This window comes from Limanda limanda, chromosome 3 (genome assembly GCF_963576545.1).
Source record: "Limanda limanda chromosome 3, fLimLim1.1, whole genome shotgun sequence".
Taxonomy (NCBI): Eukaryota; Metazoa; Chordata; class Actinopteri; order Pleuronectiformes; family Pleuronectidae; genus Limanda; species Limanda limanda.
Genome location: NC_083638.1, coordinates 19770414 through 19786991, shown reverse-complemented (window position 1 = coordinate 19786991; position 16578 = coordinate 19770414). Strand labels below are relative to the sequence as shown.

Sequence of the window (16578 nt, the reverse complement as noted above, 5' to 3'; positions counted from 1 at the left end):
ATTGAAGTACTTTTGGTGCTATTTATCACTACATTCCTTCATCAATCTGTACTTTTTCAAAAATAGAGAAACAAATTAAATTAGAATCACTTTGTTACAACGATGATGAAGTTAAACCAAAAAATAACACATACATGTGACTGGGGTGTAATGTTTCTAAGTGTCTTCTTAATTTGTTGGGTCTCATACTGTCAGCTGCCAGAGTTTTCAGACCTAAAATATACACTAGTATCTCCTCATCCCCCCCCTTCATTCACTGTGAACCCAAGAGCAAGACAGGCTTCATCATACGTTATTTTCAACTTGGTCGGCGGTTTTGACTTTTTTTTTTTATTATTTAAATTTTCTTTTTTTATTTCGAGCAAGCCTTCCATCCGGCGGGCCAAGCTGGACCCCCTGGCGGGCCGTATCCGGCCGTATGTTTGACACCCCTGGGTTAGGGTAACATTTTATTTAGTAAACTAGGATTTGAAAACTTAACTCTTTATTTGGGCAAAGAATATTAGTTTTTCCATTTAAGCTATAATTGAAACATGTTTTTTTGCTGTAGAAGCCACCCTGTCCAGGCAGATCTTTAGCTGTGACAAGCTCTCTTTACTGAAAAATAAATATCTCCTACACAGTGAACATGTTCTATTATTAGCCAGCTGCTCTTTTTCACATTGAACTGATCACACCATTATTTGTCTACCCAGCACAGCCTTTGTTCTGGATATGCGGCTGCCTATCTCACCTCTGAGCCTACTCACTGCCAACAGTATATAAGTGTTTATGCAGAACACTCTGCATTTGGAAATCTGTCATTTACAAACAAAAACTGTAAAAAAGAGAAAAACAATCAATAAGTTTTTTTATCTAATAGCTTCTGAATAAATAACATTTGGTAGAGCTCCCAACCAAGACTATCTTTCCATGTTTGTTCCTTTTCACTCTTGTTTTTTCTCTCCAGCAGCAACAAAACGAACTGAACAAAAAGTCTTTGAAAAGAAAGTACACGTCGTTTTCTAGAATTTATAAGCTGCTGGTTGCATTTTCAACATGAACTCTTAAAGATGCTGAGAGGAATGCGCGTGTGTTTTGGGAGGAAATGTGAATAGTGACAGAACGTGAGAAACATTGATGCCCTTTCGTCAACACTGAGCTCAACATCATTTACAGAACTACAGTGGGGTCAAAAATTCCCAGAGGGGGGGAGGGGGGGGCGGCTACAGACTTGCGTAGGTCAGTCACCTGTGAAGACCAGCATCATTTACCCCTGAACCAGCTCGGAGAAATGGAACGCTGGGATGAGCCAGCCCCACGCCACTACGCTGCCATGGGTGGAACCAGGACACCAGTGGACACAGGAGCTGGGTCCGAACTCATGGGTAAGTTTGGCAGGCTGTCGTGTTGGCAGGACTTCAATCACCTATTCATTGCACAATATCTAATAATATGTAAATTTAAAAACAAAAATGAACCACAACCATTTCAAATTGAATATTTAAAAAAAATTAAATAAAATAAAAAGAATAAAAATAATAAACTGCGTGTGCACATCAAGGCAGAAACCCATTGCGCATATCCTGCGCAGAAAACCATTGCGCAGGAATTGCGCGCAGGTTTTTTTTTGTTTTTTTGTTTATTCATTTAATTTAATTTAATTTTTCTTTTTCCTTTTTTCTTTTTTATATTTAATTAATTTAAATGTACATAGTGTAATATATATTTTGCAATTAATAGGTGATTGAAATTCTGCCAATTTTAAGAGTTCAGTATATTGCCATATTGACAGAGTCAAAGATGAATCAAAAAAAGATTAAATTATCAGGTGCACAATTCAGAAAGCACTGCAAAGTAGAGGAGAAGAAAGAACAATATAGAGGTAAGAATCACCCCGATTGTGGACATCATTAATGTTTATTTTTGTCGACATGACATGATATGATATCAGTACAGCTGATTTCAGACTCTTCATATTTTTGGTTATATATTTTTATTGTTTTTTACAGCTTACAATTTTGTCTGCCTGTGTGTGCATCTGTATACAGTCCAAAAGTTATTGTGGATGCATGACAGTTTGCGTGTGTATGTTGGGGGGCGCCAATTTGAAATCTCGCCTAGGGTGCCAACATTGCCAACATTAAAATCTGATCTCAAAACACATTTGGAGGTGGTCTGGGACGCATGCAGTCACTATCTTTTAAATGTATGAATATGTGTGCGTTAGGAGTGTTTCACATACATTGATTCATTTGTGGCCACATAAGTGACAATGGGTGGTAAACGTACTTCACAGAAGAGGCCATGTCCACAACTCTTCTTGTGTTAGAAAATAAAGTTCTGCAAAATATCTCACGACCAGGTACATTTGTGGACATTGTTCTCTTTTAATCAGACGATACACATTTGGTGTCTACAATAGGGAAAGCTCAACCTACACGTATGACTGTTTGACATGTCCAGCTGAATTAGATTATTTATTAAGTTGTGTGTGTGTGGTTTAAAGGTAGTCCAGGGATGATTTATCACCTGTTAGTGTGTGTGTGTGTGTGTGTGTGTGTGTGTGTGTGTGTGTGTGTGTGTGTGTGTATGTGTGTGTGTACAAAAAAAAATTTTAAAACAGAAACTTGAACATGCAGCAAAGGGTTTTCAGTCAAAAAAATAGAAAGAAAAAAGAAAAACTTGCTGACATCTGTTTTGTAGCAACAAACACAAAAGCCCAGAGGGATGATTCTCCTGAATGTCTCTGACTGTTTGCACATCATCAGACTTTCAAATTTCCTTCACATGGCTCCTCCGAGAAACCATATGAACAGACACGTTTTCTTTTTTTAATTGCTTACACTGTTCCTATTGCAGTAGCACAAGGAATATGTGCATGTAAAAGTCCTGTGCAGACTTATCATTACTGGCTGCAGATGCAAAAAAACGCCATCAAGACGCATCGCAGTGCGAAAACATAAAAAAATTTAAAAAAATATTAATGCAAGAATCCATTTTGTCATTCTGGAAAAGTAACAGTTTCATGGACATTTCATTACGTGTCCTGCACCAAATAAATATCTCAAATATATAAGACAAGTAAATATGTCCTTAAATATTGCAGCTTATTAAGAGTATCAATTCAAACTTCACATTCTTTTTCAGTAGCTTTAAATATTTACATGCCGGCTAATATTCACTATACCACCAATCTTCACATCAGCTTCTCTTTTTACATCTATATCTTTTTACATTATAATACATGACCTTTTTTGTTTTACCGTAGCAACATGTTGATACTGGACAATCTATTTCCAAAATACTGAACAAATATCTCCGGATGGCCTTTGTAAAACTGTCCCAGCAGCCGTCTCTTCTCTCTGATGGAGAATTCCGGGTTCTCGTGGATCGTCCGCAGTAAAGACCAAAGCTCCTCTTTCGTGTTTTTTTGTGTGTTTTCTGAAAAGGCCTTGGGGCTCAACCTTGTACAGAACGTCGTTCCTGCAGTAAAGAGAGGTGGAGAAATGGAAATGAAATTATTTAAAGCAAAAGGATTTCTACTTAAATGGAGGTAAATGAAAAATGTGCAAACCTGTTATGATATCTGGATCTTTCCCTTTTACAATGTTTGTTATTCGGTCGCTGACCATCTTGTGCAGAGAAACAGGAATCTGGTGAAAAAGAGAGAAATAAATACATTAAAACTCTACTTACTTTGACTTAAAGTTCCAAATCAATATGTTTAAAATAATTTTGAATTGAATTATTATTATCTTTATTTAGTTTGTGTGTGATTTTATAAAGTCAGTTTGAATTATAAATATCTGATGTCTGATTGGTTGTCAGTCTTGTTCTGAACATCCTGTGCAAATAGCATTTTTCCCTCCCTGTGCCCGAGGTCTTTTGCAGATCGTTGATTATGACGTGTCTCCACACGTTCCTATACACACAGTAAAAGAGTAGCGCTCACTTTGAAAAGGTCGCAGTGGTTATCCATCATGAACAGAACCATCAAGTCCACCTTTCCTTTGGGGAGTCTCCTGCTGTAGACGATGGCACTCGAGAAAGACCTTTTCACCGCCATTCTGTTCTCAATCTGACAGAGAAAGGTTTAGGGTTAACAAAGATTTAACAGACACATCTGCAGACGCACAAATGTCGCGCACACGCTCTCACCTCTTTGTGCAGTTTGACCTCCTGTAGACTGGCTGCAGTGGCCATGAATCTCAGGAGTCTGCGAAGCTCCTCCCGGCTGCGAGAGTCCTGCAGCTTCAGGCTCAGCTGGAGAGCCTCCAGAGCCTGCTCTCGCTTGCCGTTCACTGAAATCAGACCAAATGAAAAACAAGGATGAAAATGCTGCGCAAGTTTCAACCAGCCTTCGTGTTGAAATTGACACGGGCAGGAAAATCCTGTACATGAAAATGTATATGAAGCCTGCTTTTGTGCACTGAACCAGCTCCCCCTCTCACCGAGTAGCTCCGAGATGCCCGAGTGGATGTCAAAAACGTGGTTGCTGAGCAGCGGCGGCTGCTGTGTGTGTCCGTAATGCTGAGCCAGCACCTCGTACAGCAGCTTCTTACTCTGGAGCAGGTCATTTGAGCAGCCGGCCAAACCTCGGCTGACCTCCACCACCAGTTCATCGGGCAGGAACTCCAGACAGTCCACGGCCCCTGACATCCACTCATCAGCCCTGAGGGAGAGGGAGGGTCAAGTTAGCTTCTTATATTTAGTGAACTCGACTGCTTCCAGTAATGCAACATAGATTTTGTCATTCGCAGGTAAAAATACATCCAAATGAAATTTGTATGGATGTAAGTTAAACATAATTATTGGGATTAGAAGCATTGCAACATGATAAGAGGTGGATGATTGATAGAGAGATAGGAGTTGTGAAAACTCGTGCTGGCGTCATCTTGGATCGAAGTAATTCTATAGAATTATTAGCTATAAATTGACGTGTAAGTTTCAAACCTACACATTAAGTACACATTAAACAGCGTGGCCCATGTCAGTTTTATATTGTTATACAACTTTTTCTTCCCTGTAATTAGTAACTACCCCTGCACAAGTCAGCAAATATGTTTTCCTACAAACAAAAATCAAATGTCCCTAAAAAATATAAATACTCAATATATATATATATATATATATATTGTTTCACATAGATATATATATATATATTTGTGACATAATTAGTGAAGCCGTTGTTCAAAACAGTGAATAACGACTGACAGATGATAATAAATATATTCAAACTGTTAAAGGACTCACTGGGCTTCACTGAAAGCCTTGAGGACCTCTCGGTCCAGGTAGCTCGATGTATACAGCAGGTCCGGGTCACTGTCCATGGCGTGCAGCGGAGGCCGAGGTGACTCCTTGCCCTCCAACAGGTTCTCCAGCAGGGGGAGCTCTACCAGCTGCAACAGCCTGAACACAGCCTGCTGGTGCCACACCTCATACACCACTGGGAAAACACAGAGCTAAATGTCATTAAGGGTCAAAGGAACACAGAGCTTGTCCCGTGTTTTCACGTCACGCTCTCCTGTGTCTCATCAGGCACGACTTACGCTCTTGCGAGAGGCCGAGGTTCATCATCTGGGGGGTGACGGTCGAGCTCAGGTTGAGGTTTCCCAGCACGTCCTCCAGGGATTTGTCCGTGTTAACAGGGGAGTGGGTGGAGTAGCCCAGCACCTCGTGTCTGAAGAGTCATACAACAACAGCAATCAGTGGCAAGTTAAGGGAAGAAAGAAATGCTGAATGTCGTCTAGGACCCGTGATTCGTTTTATATCTGACAAAACAAATGCTCAATTTCCAGTATCAAACAATCTCTGATGGACATTAAATAAGACAAGTGACGATTTTTCCTTCTCCGTTTACTTTGAATTATCCCTGTGAAGCCGTGACTGGGTCCAATGCTGCGAACAACAGAAGCCTCATTTAAACTGTTTGAGCACATGGCTCCTCTTTCATCTGCCATTAGGGACACATCCGACTTTCTCTGGTGTGGCCTGGTGCTGTCACTCTTACAACAACATCAGATCAAAAGGGGAACAAACAGAAAGTGCTGGCCATGTGTTCGCCCCTCATCAATAAAGCCTGTCTTTGCTCAGAGCCCCCCCCCCCCCCCAACACACAACTTCACCCTTTCAAGTGAGAGAGAATCGCCTGAGTTTAAGGGAAGAGTGTGACATTTAATTTTCAATACGCTTAATGTATATTATAAAATATATAGAATAAAATATATAACAGTCAGCACAGTAGTGATCAGGGGATAGAGTAACTCCTGCCATTACATGTGCTCACCCAATCATGAGTCAGTTTCAGCTGTCAATCAGAACTTTTCATCATTTCATTTCATTTTTGCAGCATCAAACAACTGATCAAAACCAAACACACTGGGAAAATGAACACTTGCACATACATCAGTGTGACATGAACTGCCTAAAATGACAGAAATCTTTGAGGATCATTTTTCAGTTTTCATGCTGAAGTTTCGTTGTTGCAAACAAGCAAAACACAACATATTAGCTTGTTATCTTTAGTGGGACTTTCAAGTGGATTTGTCGTCCCTTGTTGCCAAGCTAGTTTCTCCCTATTTCCCCTTTGTGCTAAGCTAAACCAGCTAGCTGCTAGTGCTAACATCTTATTAAGCATATTGACAATGGACTCTTGTTTTAACTTTCACAAAGAAAGCAAATACATTACGTTTGTAACTAAACAGATTTTATTTTCTGTCACAACTTTCTTTTATTATTTTGCTAATTCTGTTGTTGTTTCAAATGAAAGTTGCCAAACTGGTGACTAGAAGGGCACTCGGGGGGAGCGCATAGTTCTGCCAAGGTGAGCGCACTATCATGCAAGATTAAAGAAAGTAGATCCACCCCCTTTAAACAAATCAGCTCCAACAAAAACAACTTCAACTTTATTGAAACTTCCACCAAGTTTTAATAAAGTTGGTTCAGTAGTTTTTGTGCAATCCTGTTAAACACACTCCAATAGAATCATACCGAAATGAAAGGGTTACTGGAAGTGAACAGTATCAAAACATGACTACATGATGGCAGTTCAAGAGTCACATGTCATGCTTCACTAGTTTTCAGAGGCCACGCTGGATTTGGGATTAGCTCCAGCTATCAGGAGGAAGGAAAACAAAGCCAATCAAAAAATGAGATCTAAAGATGTTGTGACAAGAGTCTGTACCTTTCATGTGATGGACTATAGCTGTTCTTGTTCCTGTTCATGCTCGGTGAGTCATAGCCGCTCTCGATGGTGCTGGTGGAGTGAGAGTTGACGTCGGTCAGCGATGATGAGCAGGTGGTGGTCGGGCTCAGGAACCTGTACAAACTGAAACTACTGTCCTCAAACGTGGCTCGCTTCTTCTCCTTCCCAAACACTTTAATTCCCACCGGCTCGAACACCCTCGAGTCCATCAGGGCCTGGCAGAGACGGACGGCCTTGTAGCGAGGCACGTCCTCATCGCCGAAGAAGCGGTTCAGGGTGATGTGTGCCAACACCACATCCACGGCGTCCGAGCCCAGGAAGCAGTCATTGTAGGACTTGAGGTTGTGGCGTCGGCGCTTGACCTCCACCTGAGTGTTGAGATTGGAGATGATGCTGCTCCAGATGTAGGTGGCCCGGAAAGGCTTCCCAGCCATGACTGGTCCTGATGGAGGAGGAGAAGAGAGAATGAGTGGATGGATGGTGGCGGAGGTCGGGAACGAGAGGGTTGAAGTAGAAGAGATAAAAGTTATGAATCAGCCAAGAAAAGAATGAGATCCCTTCACATTTCATGATGACAGTTCACAAGATGCACAAGTTATTTGCGGCACAGATTTCGATGAAGTGGAAGAGAGAACTATCAAATTAGAAAAGGAAAAGCTACAATTTACTGTACATTTTAAATTCAGTAAATCATTTAAATCATTCATCAAGAAAATTGATCCTATTCTGTGGGTTTTACGTCTGGAAATTTGATTAACGATTGTTGTAGGTCAGACTGGAGGACATGACCCCGGCTCTGGGAAATTGTGAGGGACATTTATATATGTACACACGTATATAAAGAGCATATAAAGCCACACTCACATGAGGGGAACTTTACAACACCTCCCATTTGCCTCCACAGGCAGAAGCCATAAAACCACTTCACAACTAACTCAACTCTCCTAATCACTCATCCTTTTGGCGATTCCACTTGTTATTCCACAATGGACTTTCTCAGCTTTGTCTATTGTCTGAGTCTGCAGAGAACGCTGCTTTCTGTCTGCACCGAACACACACTCCCTGTCCTCTGTGTAATGTCACATACTTAGAATTCAAATTTCCGTTAATGTACGTGGGTGTAACGCGGCTAAAGGTCCGGGATCAATGCAATCTAATGGGGGGGTAGCAGCCGGACCCAAATCCTCTTTTGAGGAGCCATGCTTGTGCACTGAGTATTGACAAGCTTACTTTTAATTTGATTAACACGATTAACACTTAAGAAGCAAATACTGCAGCCTGTGTATTTAGAGGAAGTAATTGTTATGTAACTGTGTTCACGAATGATTCCCTCATATTATCGTGTCTATTGTTATTGTGCTTAAATACCACGTGAGACAAAGGGTGCGGCCTTCGTTGTTGTGACTGAGCCCCATGACGGTCCTGCTGATGATTCAACCCTGTTTCAAATCTCTCGGGCAAAAATATGATCTGGAAAGCAGACATGCATGTTTAGAGCTCCCACAATCAGAGTTCTGACGTCAGTTGGCGTTAACAATAGACGGGAGTTCAGAGATTTGCAGAGTCACGAGCTGTAAGTTTAAGAAAACAAAAGCATCAAATGTGCCTGATTTTCTTATGCAATCGTTCCACACTTCCTGCTGCACTCAATCTCACAAGGAAACAAAGACAATGATCACACTGTGAGCGTTCTCCCACTAGAGATGGAATCGTGAGTTCCTGCTGTATTTCCCACTGCCGGGCTGCATTACAGCCAAGTAAAGCAGTACATGGCCCGAGCACTCAAAGCCTGACACACTAAACACACTTTCTCAGCATATTTCATCTGCCAGTCGGTGTTTGATATGGGTCTTTGAAGGATTTGTGGCATTCACTGTAAGCCAAGCCGGACCGATGACAGCAGAGCAGAGGTGTCCTTTGGCGAGATGCTACTGAGGCTTTTCATCTCACAACAGGAGGCATTTTAAAGCCTGTTGAGCAAATGCAACGGAGAGGATCTGAGAGATTCACCGAGGCCAGGGGCCATAAATCAGGCCCTGACAGCAGCAGCAGCCAGGCCGATAACACAACATGACAAATACAATTACTGACCCATCTGTAAAATGTGACAACAAAACACCCGGGGGGTGTTACAGTTTTGAGCATATGTTTACCCACCCGTTTCGGAGAAAAACTACAAACAGCTCACTATGGGAGGAGAAGAAGATGTGATGGTTATCTACTGATTAATGAGACACATCCAAGTCAAACTGTGCATCCCACTGGGAGAGGGAATGGTCCCAAACTGGGAATTTGCAAATCAGGGAAGAACAACAGAGGCTGGAGCAAAAACACACACATCAGCTGTTTGCATCAGTTATAGGAATCAGAAAAAAATATAATCTGATGACACAAATCATTTAAATATTGCATTCCAAGCTTTAAGAAACTAAAGTTTGAAAATGCATCCTTAGAATAAATGGAGGAATAAGTCCATTAGTCAATGTATCATTTTAAATTACTAAAATGCAGAATATCAGCGGGGGGGGGGAAAACTTTTGGACCAATTAGCAGGAAAAACTTAATTATCAGAATGAAATCCTTGATTTAGGAGTTAGGGCAGGGCCATCTGGAGAATCCCACCAGGAGGCCGGGATTACCGGTCACACAATAAATCCGGATCCGATCAATATCCATTAACGCTTGTTCAAAAGGTTTAAAGAGAAAAAAGAAAAAAGAAGAAGTGGGAGGTCAGGTGTGGGTCACAACAATCCTGGGAACCCGGCTCTGCTCTGTCACCTCTGGTTGCGTGCACCAGCCAGAGATTTGAGGCCAGTTTGCATAGCTGACGCCAGTGTCCTTCACCGGGACTTTGGCGCGAAAAATAAAAAAGATCTAGCCCACAGATAGACAGACTCTAGTGGGACGATGCATGTGGTTCAGTGAGGTACACCAGTGCAGCGGGTGTTTGCACTCATCAGAGTGGGTAAATAACCGCAGAGGGAACAAACACACAGACACACATGGGAATCTCCTCCCCTCTGAACATGGTGGTTGCAACTCAAACACATGGGAGGGATATTTACTAAGATGTGTCTTGCTAAAAAGAAATCCTTTGCCAGAAACTGATTTTCAGCGTCTTGGTAGGCAAGCTGTGTTTATGCATTTTATATACATCTAAAGCTGCTTGTATCAACTAGTTACAACTTGTACGCTTATACCGTGGTGATAGTAAAGTATGTGGATGATGACATTTTAAAGATGCTTGTACACTGAAAACAGTGTTTACCAACTTTAGTACTTCAACTAGCAATAAAACAAATAAATCAAGTTTGTCCAAATGATGTTTACAAGTTATACAAACGCACTTGATGACATTAATTTGAAAAAAAAAAAAAAATTATGTGTAATTACTTCATTATGCAATACTATTATCTTCTATGTGTATATTTGTGTCTAATATCGTTTAAAATACATGCAAGCTATATTTGATTTTAACACGATTTAATGATAAATTATACACAAAATAAAGTTATTGTCTTTTTGCATTCTCTGTGTAAGTTCACCTCATCCTCTACATTGTGGCCAGCCAGTAAATTTTACCACTTTACATATATTTAACACAAAATACAAAAAGAAAACCAATATCTCTGGATGAAAAAGCAGTGCAATACATGTAGTAGACACAGAGGAGCTGTCAATAGAGCTTTTGTCGAAAATAACGAAAATGTCGAAAATGTTAATGTGCTCTTAAGGAAAACACGTGATCTCTGCAGCGGAATGCATACGTTACGACCTGACTCTACCTGCTGCAACACCCCTCGTCTGAATGCTCCGGAGAATTGTGTTGTTGTGAATGTGCCTGAACGGATATTCTCCCGCTGCTTTCTCATGTGTGGAAAGTAAAGTCCGAAAGAAGTCCGGACCCGATTCTCCGGACCTTCCCCTGGAGGTCGTGTTTGAAAATGGCTTATGTGAGAAAGCAAATATCCGAGTGCGAGGCTGCGGACATCCTCCAGAATTTCTCCCTTGTATTAAAAAATGGATAAGTTCAGAAAGAGCCCATGTGGGAAAACAGCAGGAGATTCTCCAGAAGACTCACGCCAGCCAGTGGGCATAGTCATGACATTTCTAACATGGGATGGACGCAAAACAGAAAAAAAGAGAAACAATACTAATGTATCAGGATGAAAAGAACGAGTCGCTGCGTTGATTGTGTGTCAAAGGCAAAATCCGGAGAAAGTCCAGGTCCAATTGTTCGGACATTTCCCGGAGTTCATATGTGAGAAGTTAATAAAGTCCAAATTTTCCACTTTGCAGAGACTGATCACATCTTGGCATTAAGCCCATGTCTAACCTGCATTATGCACAGGTGAGGATTTCAAACTATGGAAAAAAATGCACTGGGGCCCTGCTGCACCAATTGTATCAGCAGGTCGCTGTTAACAGCCTGTCGCAGATCGCTTCATTCCCCTCAACACGCTCAGACTGGTGAGATGAACAGATCGAGCCTCAGCACAGCAACACGATGGAAGTCGAGGGGCTCCTGGGCCCGTAGGAGTCTGAGCCCTCACATCCCCAGTGAGTGCTCAGTGTGTGTGTGGTGGCAGATACACATGATGATGACGATGATCCTGTTCTACCTGTGTTTTCACATAACACTGCTGCAGGCTGCAGGCTGCTGACTCTGCACCCAGCACGCTGAATGTCACAGAACTCAAACGGTTATCTAAGTTCATAGATTTGTCCATAAGTGATCTAAATTATATAGTAAAGTGTAGTATTAAATCTTTATCAAATTTGCCTCTCAATATTGTTGTTATACTTCTAGAAAATATCACAACATAGCCAAAGGAAAGGTGAGATAAACATTCGGGACATATTTGAAAAACACAGTGAATTTACATCCACTTTTAAATGAGAAAGAAATATAATAGTGCCTGATATACTTCCCTTTCTATAACAAACAGCAGCCTGTCACCAAAAGTCCCAGATGGCACTTTACATGTCTACTCACAGCCTGAGAGTTTCAGCCAAATCCAAACCATTTCAACAAATTAAAAAGTTAAATCAAATATCCCGATTACAAGCAGATAGCAGCAACATCTATATATTTGATCAATAAAGTTGTATTACCTGGTGATCGGTGCATTCAGACTTCCTCGGGTCTCTACATACACACACACACGCTCACACACACTCTGTCAGATCCAGTCCATGCTCTGCAAGTCCCGACGTGACGCACGCAGCTCTACTAGAGTCAGCCCCCGAAACCGTCCCCTCCCACTGCGATACATTATTCATGCCATCTCAGCCCTGCCTCCTTCAGCCTGATAGTGAGCGTCTCAATGTTGATCAACTATCACACTATAGTTTCTATAGCTGAGACTGTAGCTATACAGCTCGCTTGATAAAGGAAATAACCCAGGAGAGGTTTAATTTCCAAATCATGGACCAGATAATTTTTCTTTAACACATTAAAACACGTGTCAGGGGAATATTAATCTATGAGAAAAAAAAAACAAATCTAGAGTTTCATATTTTAAGATTACATGTATAGTTAAACTGGCAGGAAACAACCTTTCACTTACCCACTTCTAGTGCACACATTGTTTTTAAATCTGATCTGATAAAGACCAGGAATGTTTAACTGAGGAGAGGAGAGGAAAGAAGTGGAGACGAGAGGTGAGGAGATGAAAAAAGAGGTGAGGAGAGGAGAGGTGAGGAGAGGAGAGGAGAGGGGAGGAGAGGAGAGGAGAGGAGAGGAGAGGAAAGAAAAAGGGAGCAGAGAAAAGAAGAGGTGAGGAGAGGAAAGAAGTGGATAGGAGAGGAGAGGGAAGAAAGGGTGAGGAAAAAAGAGGTGATGAGAGGAAAGGAGAGGAGAGGAAAGAAGTGGATAGGAAAGGAAATGAGAGGAAAGAAGAGGCAGGAAAGAATCGAGCGGAGAGGTGAGGAAAGAAGAAGTATGGAAAAAGGTGAGAGGCGAGAAATCAAGAACAATTATTTCCAAGATACAACATAACAACCAAAGTCAAAAATATCACCTTAGAAATTTACAGTCAGCTCTGGATCCTCCCCAGAGAGAATAACACACCATCACCTCCTCATACAACATTCACCAATGTATGCACAGTCTTCTCCAAATCACAATATTTAGAAATAAAAAAGGAAAAATCTCACAGAGACCCTAAAACCACATGTTTCCTGTATCCTATTTGGCGTCACATGACTGCAGGTGCCTCATGATCAGCAGCGGCCCTGATCTTAACCCGTCACATCGTTTATTCACAAACAAACAGTCACCTCACATGAGCTGTGGTGTAAGGACTCCGATTTCCTGAACCTGGCCTCGCACCTGGTGCCTTGCGTCTTCCTTGAGGTGTAATCCGACGAGGGAAAAGCAGTAAGTCGACACTGTGAAGCCGAAGTCGGTCACTGGCTCAAAGTGAGACTGAAAGGAAGACAGCTATTATGATCATGAGGCACAGGCATGCAGCGGGTGAGGCGTGTAACTGGGACAAACCGGTTTGATGGCAGTCCTCTTCACCTCTTCTTTGGAAAAATGCTCTTTCCTCACCAGGTGAGAGAGCAGAGTCAAGACCTTAAGAGAATGGTAACAATTTTATATAATGTCATGGACTTGAGCCAGGCAGGTTTCACCAGCGCAGAGGTTAAAAAACTAGAGGTTGGCATCACCTGGGAGGGTCACAAGACACCGAAGGGGGGTCGTGGAAGTCAAATCAAATAAAAAAAATCAAGTGCAGGCTTAACTAGTATTAATATTACTACTTATAGTAGATACCTTTTAAATAAAGCCATGAAAATTAAGATATATCTCTGATTTTTTCTTTATATGTATCTTCTAAGGTTTTAGAGCTATATACAAATGAATGTGAGAATTCTGGTGCAGAATTGTTGGGTCTTTGAAGGAGGTGTGTTCTCTACTGAGTGCTATTCAAGCTTCTTAAACAAAGTAGCTCAAGTCAATACCCTTTGTATTCATCAACCACCACTCAGGATAAAAGTATCTATTAGTTATGTTTGGAGGTGGGGGCCTGAAATGTCTGGGAACCTCTGCTCTTACGAAACAGCACATGAGGATGTGTGCAACTTTAAAGAGGGACTCCACTGATTTTACACATGAAATACTACTCAGTCCTTGGTGGATCAGAGAGGCGGGAGGTTTCTTATGAAAGATGCTGAAGCTGCATCATGGGAAATGTAGGATGCAGTATCTTTGTCCACAGTGGAAACTAGACGTGAACATATCTCAGCTTCTGCTACACAACCACTTTAAGACTATAAAACAGAGATGGGTGCAGGGTCAAGAGGCTGACCCTGACCTGTAGTGTCCATGGAGTCGGGCTGGGGACCTTTGTTGCATCTCTCTCCTGGTAATGAATAAAGGCTTAAAATGCACCAAAAAATAATAATTTAGTATGGAACTGAAAAGGTTCTTGTCGAATTAAAAATGTTTTACATGTATGGGTCAGCAGAAGGGAAATAATACATCAAATACTGTAGAATAAAAAAAAAACAGCAACCCAGAAAGAGCAGCACTGTAAATCTTTAATTTCTGTAATGGCAGTTGAAAATTTTTTAGTATTTTGTCTTTCATAAAAACTGATGATATCATACGTGAGTTTTAAAGTCATTTGAATTCAGTCACATGAACCACCCGTCTTTACAGTAAGAGCCATTATATAAAACTCTCTGAACCGTGACTTCATCAGAGCTCAACAAAAGTTTTTTTTTTTCAGTTTCAATAGGTGACGTTTTTCTAATATTTAAACAGTTCTCATATCTTTGTATAACAAAGCGAAGCCACGCCCTTGAGCTCAGTACCTTCAGGTTTAAGGTACAGTGAGTCGAAGCCTTTGTTTGGAGCCGAAACTGGTTTTACAAGTGTTCAGCTGAAGGAAGTTATTAGATGATCTGGTATTTTGTCAACTGGTCAAAAAAGCTGAAGGTGTCATTTCAGTGACACAAAGAAGGGAAGAGAGAAAGAGAACAAGACAGAAAGAAAGACAGAGAGAAAGAGAGAGGGGTAGAGAGAGAGGGGTAGAGAGAGAGAGAAGAGAGAGAGAGAGAGAGAGAGAGAGAGAGAGAGAGAGAGAGAGAGAGAGAGAGAGAGAGAGAGAGAGAGAGAGCGAGAGAGAGAGAGCGAGAGAGAGAGAGAGAGAGAGAGAGAGAGAGAGAGAGAGAGAGAGAGAGAGAGAGAGAGAGAGAGAGAGAGAGAGAGAAAGCACTCTCGTCAATACAATCAAACTCTCATCTGCAAGGTCAAAGCAATATTTACTCTCCTTTTTCTCCGCCATTTGCCTGGAAAGACCCACACGTTTCCTTTTACTTCCCCTTCATACTAATCGGTCATACAATGTTATCACAAGTAGTAGTTTGTTTACACTTATGATAATAATATGATGATGATATCCTGAGGAATTTTCTCCAGGATGTAGCTCTCTCTAAAAAAAGAAAGAAATGTTCTCATGCAGGTAGAGTGCTTTTCACTGAAATTCTGAGAAACCAGGGGCAGATCCATTTGTTTGGCTAAGGAAGTCCCCCTGTCCCTGTGCTCAAAGCCCTGCAGAAAACTGTAAACAAGGAGTTAACCATACTGAATCAGTAAAAGTACATTCAGTTTGGACATATAATCGTCCCCTCTAGGTATATGTTGGCCCTTTTATAGCCCCGATTTAGAAAAATCATAGATCTGCCACTGCTTGTTGTGAATAGAAATAGACTGTATTTATATCAGTTTTCTAGTCTTATCCAGCACTCAGAGCATTTTTGCAGTCCAAGTTATATTTACCAGTTTATTCACATTGGGGCAACTTGGGGGTTCAGTGTCTTGACCGAGGACAACTCAGCTATCAGACCAGAGGAGCCAGGGATCAAACAGCTGACATTCTGGTTAGTGGACGAAAAAATTGAACCAGGAATCTGTTCATATAGTGCTGAAGTTAATGCTTAGTTACTTCCACCACTGCTAAATATGAAGATCCAGATGTGGAGTCATCAGTGGGATGTGGTTTATCTGAGCTTCTGCCAGACTGAGGAGGAATCTAAACTCACCTCTTTCACAGATTTCTGCTGTGTAACTGTTTACTTGACTGCTTACAAATGGCTTTAAACGTGCAGCATCACCACACAGCACACTAGTTCTCAGTTGAGGGCATTTCCAAAACCAATAAGTTGTCAGAGTTTTTCAGAAAGTGTCCAGTTTCTGTGCCCTCCTCACATCCTCACGCTGCCTCGAGGGTGCTCTCAGTCTGTCTCCCACACATGCAACAATACAGTACAGTGCATTAAAATTCATGATGCTTCTCATCTGGAGAGCAGATGTTCAGTATCTGTCCTCACCAGTCGTGGCCGTACTGGAATCTCAATCGCTCGCCTCACTGGCCGTCCTC

The 16578-nt window shown here is 41.5% G+C and overlaps 1 protein-coding gene across 1 annotated transcript; it reads right to left on the bottom strand.

The window, feature by feature from the left end:
* Nucleotides 1-3177: 3177 nt before the first annotated feature.
* On the bottom strand, nucleotides 3178-12365 carry depdc7a (DEP domain containing 7, paralog a). Its single transcript, XM_061068834.1, has 9 exons — nucleotides 12302-12365; nucleotides 7166-7628; nucleotides 5532-5662; nucleotides 5236-5428; nucleotides 4434-4654; nucleotides 4141-4283; nucleotides 3935-4060; nucleotides 3557-3635; nucleotides 3178-3465 (listed from the first exon to the last, which is right to left on the bottom strand). Exons 1-9 carry the CDS (start codon nucleotides 12315-12317, stop codon nucleotides 3242-3244), a joined length of 1596 nt encoding a protein of 531 aa, XP_060924817.1. The 5' UTR covers nucleotides 12318-12365; the 3' UTR covers nucleotides 3178-3241.
* Between the last annotated feature and the right edge of the window lie 4213 nt (nucleotides 12366-16578).

Bases quoted from the DNA above. Each gene is read 5' to 3' on its own strand.
- depdc7a (XM_061068834.1), bottom strand. The intron at 5,429-5,531 runs GTAAGTCGTGCC...GTGTTTTCCCAG, and splicing joins CCTCGGCCTCTCGCAAGAGC to TGGTGTATGAGGTGTGGCAC. The intron at 3,466-3,556 runs GTTTGCACATTT...TCTTTACTGCAG, and splicing joins AGATCCAGATATCATAACAG to GAACGACGTTCTGTACAAGG.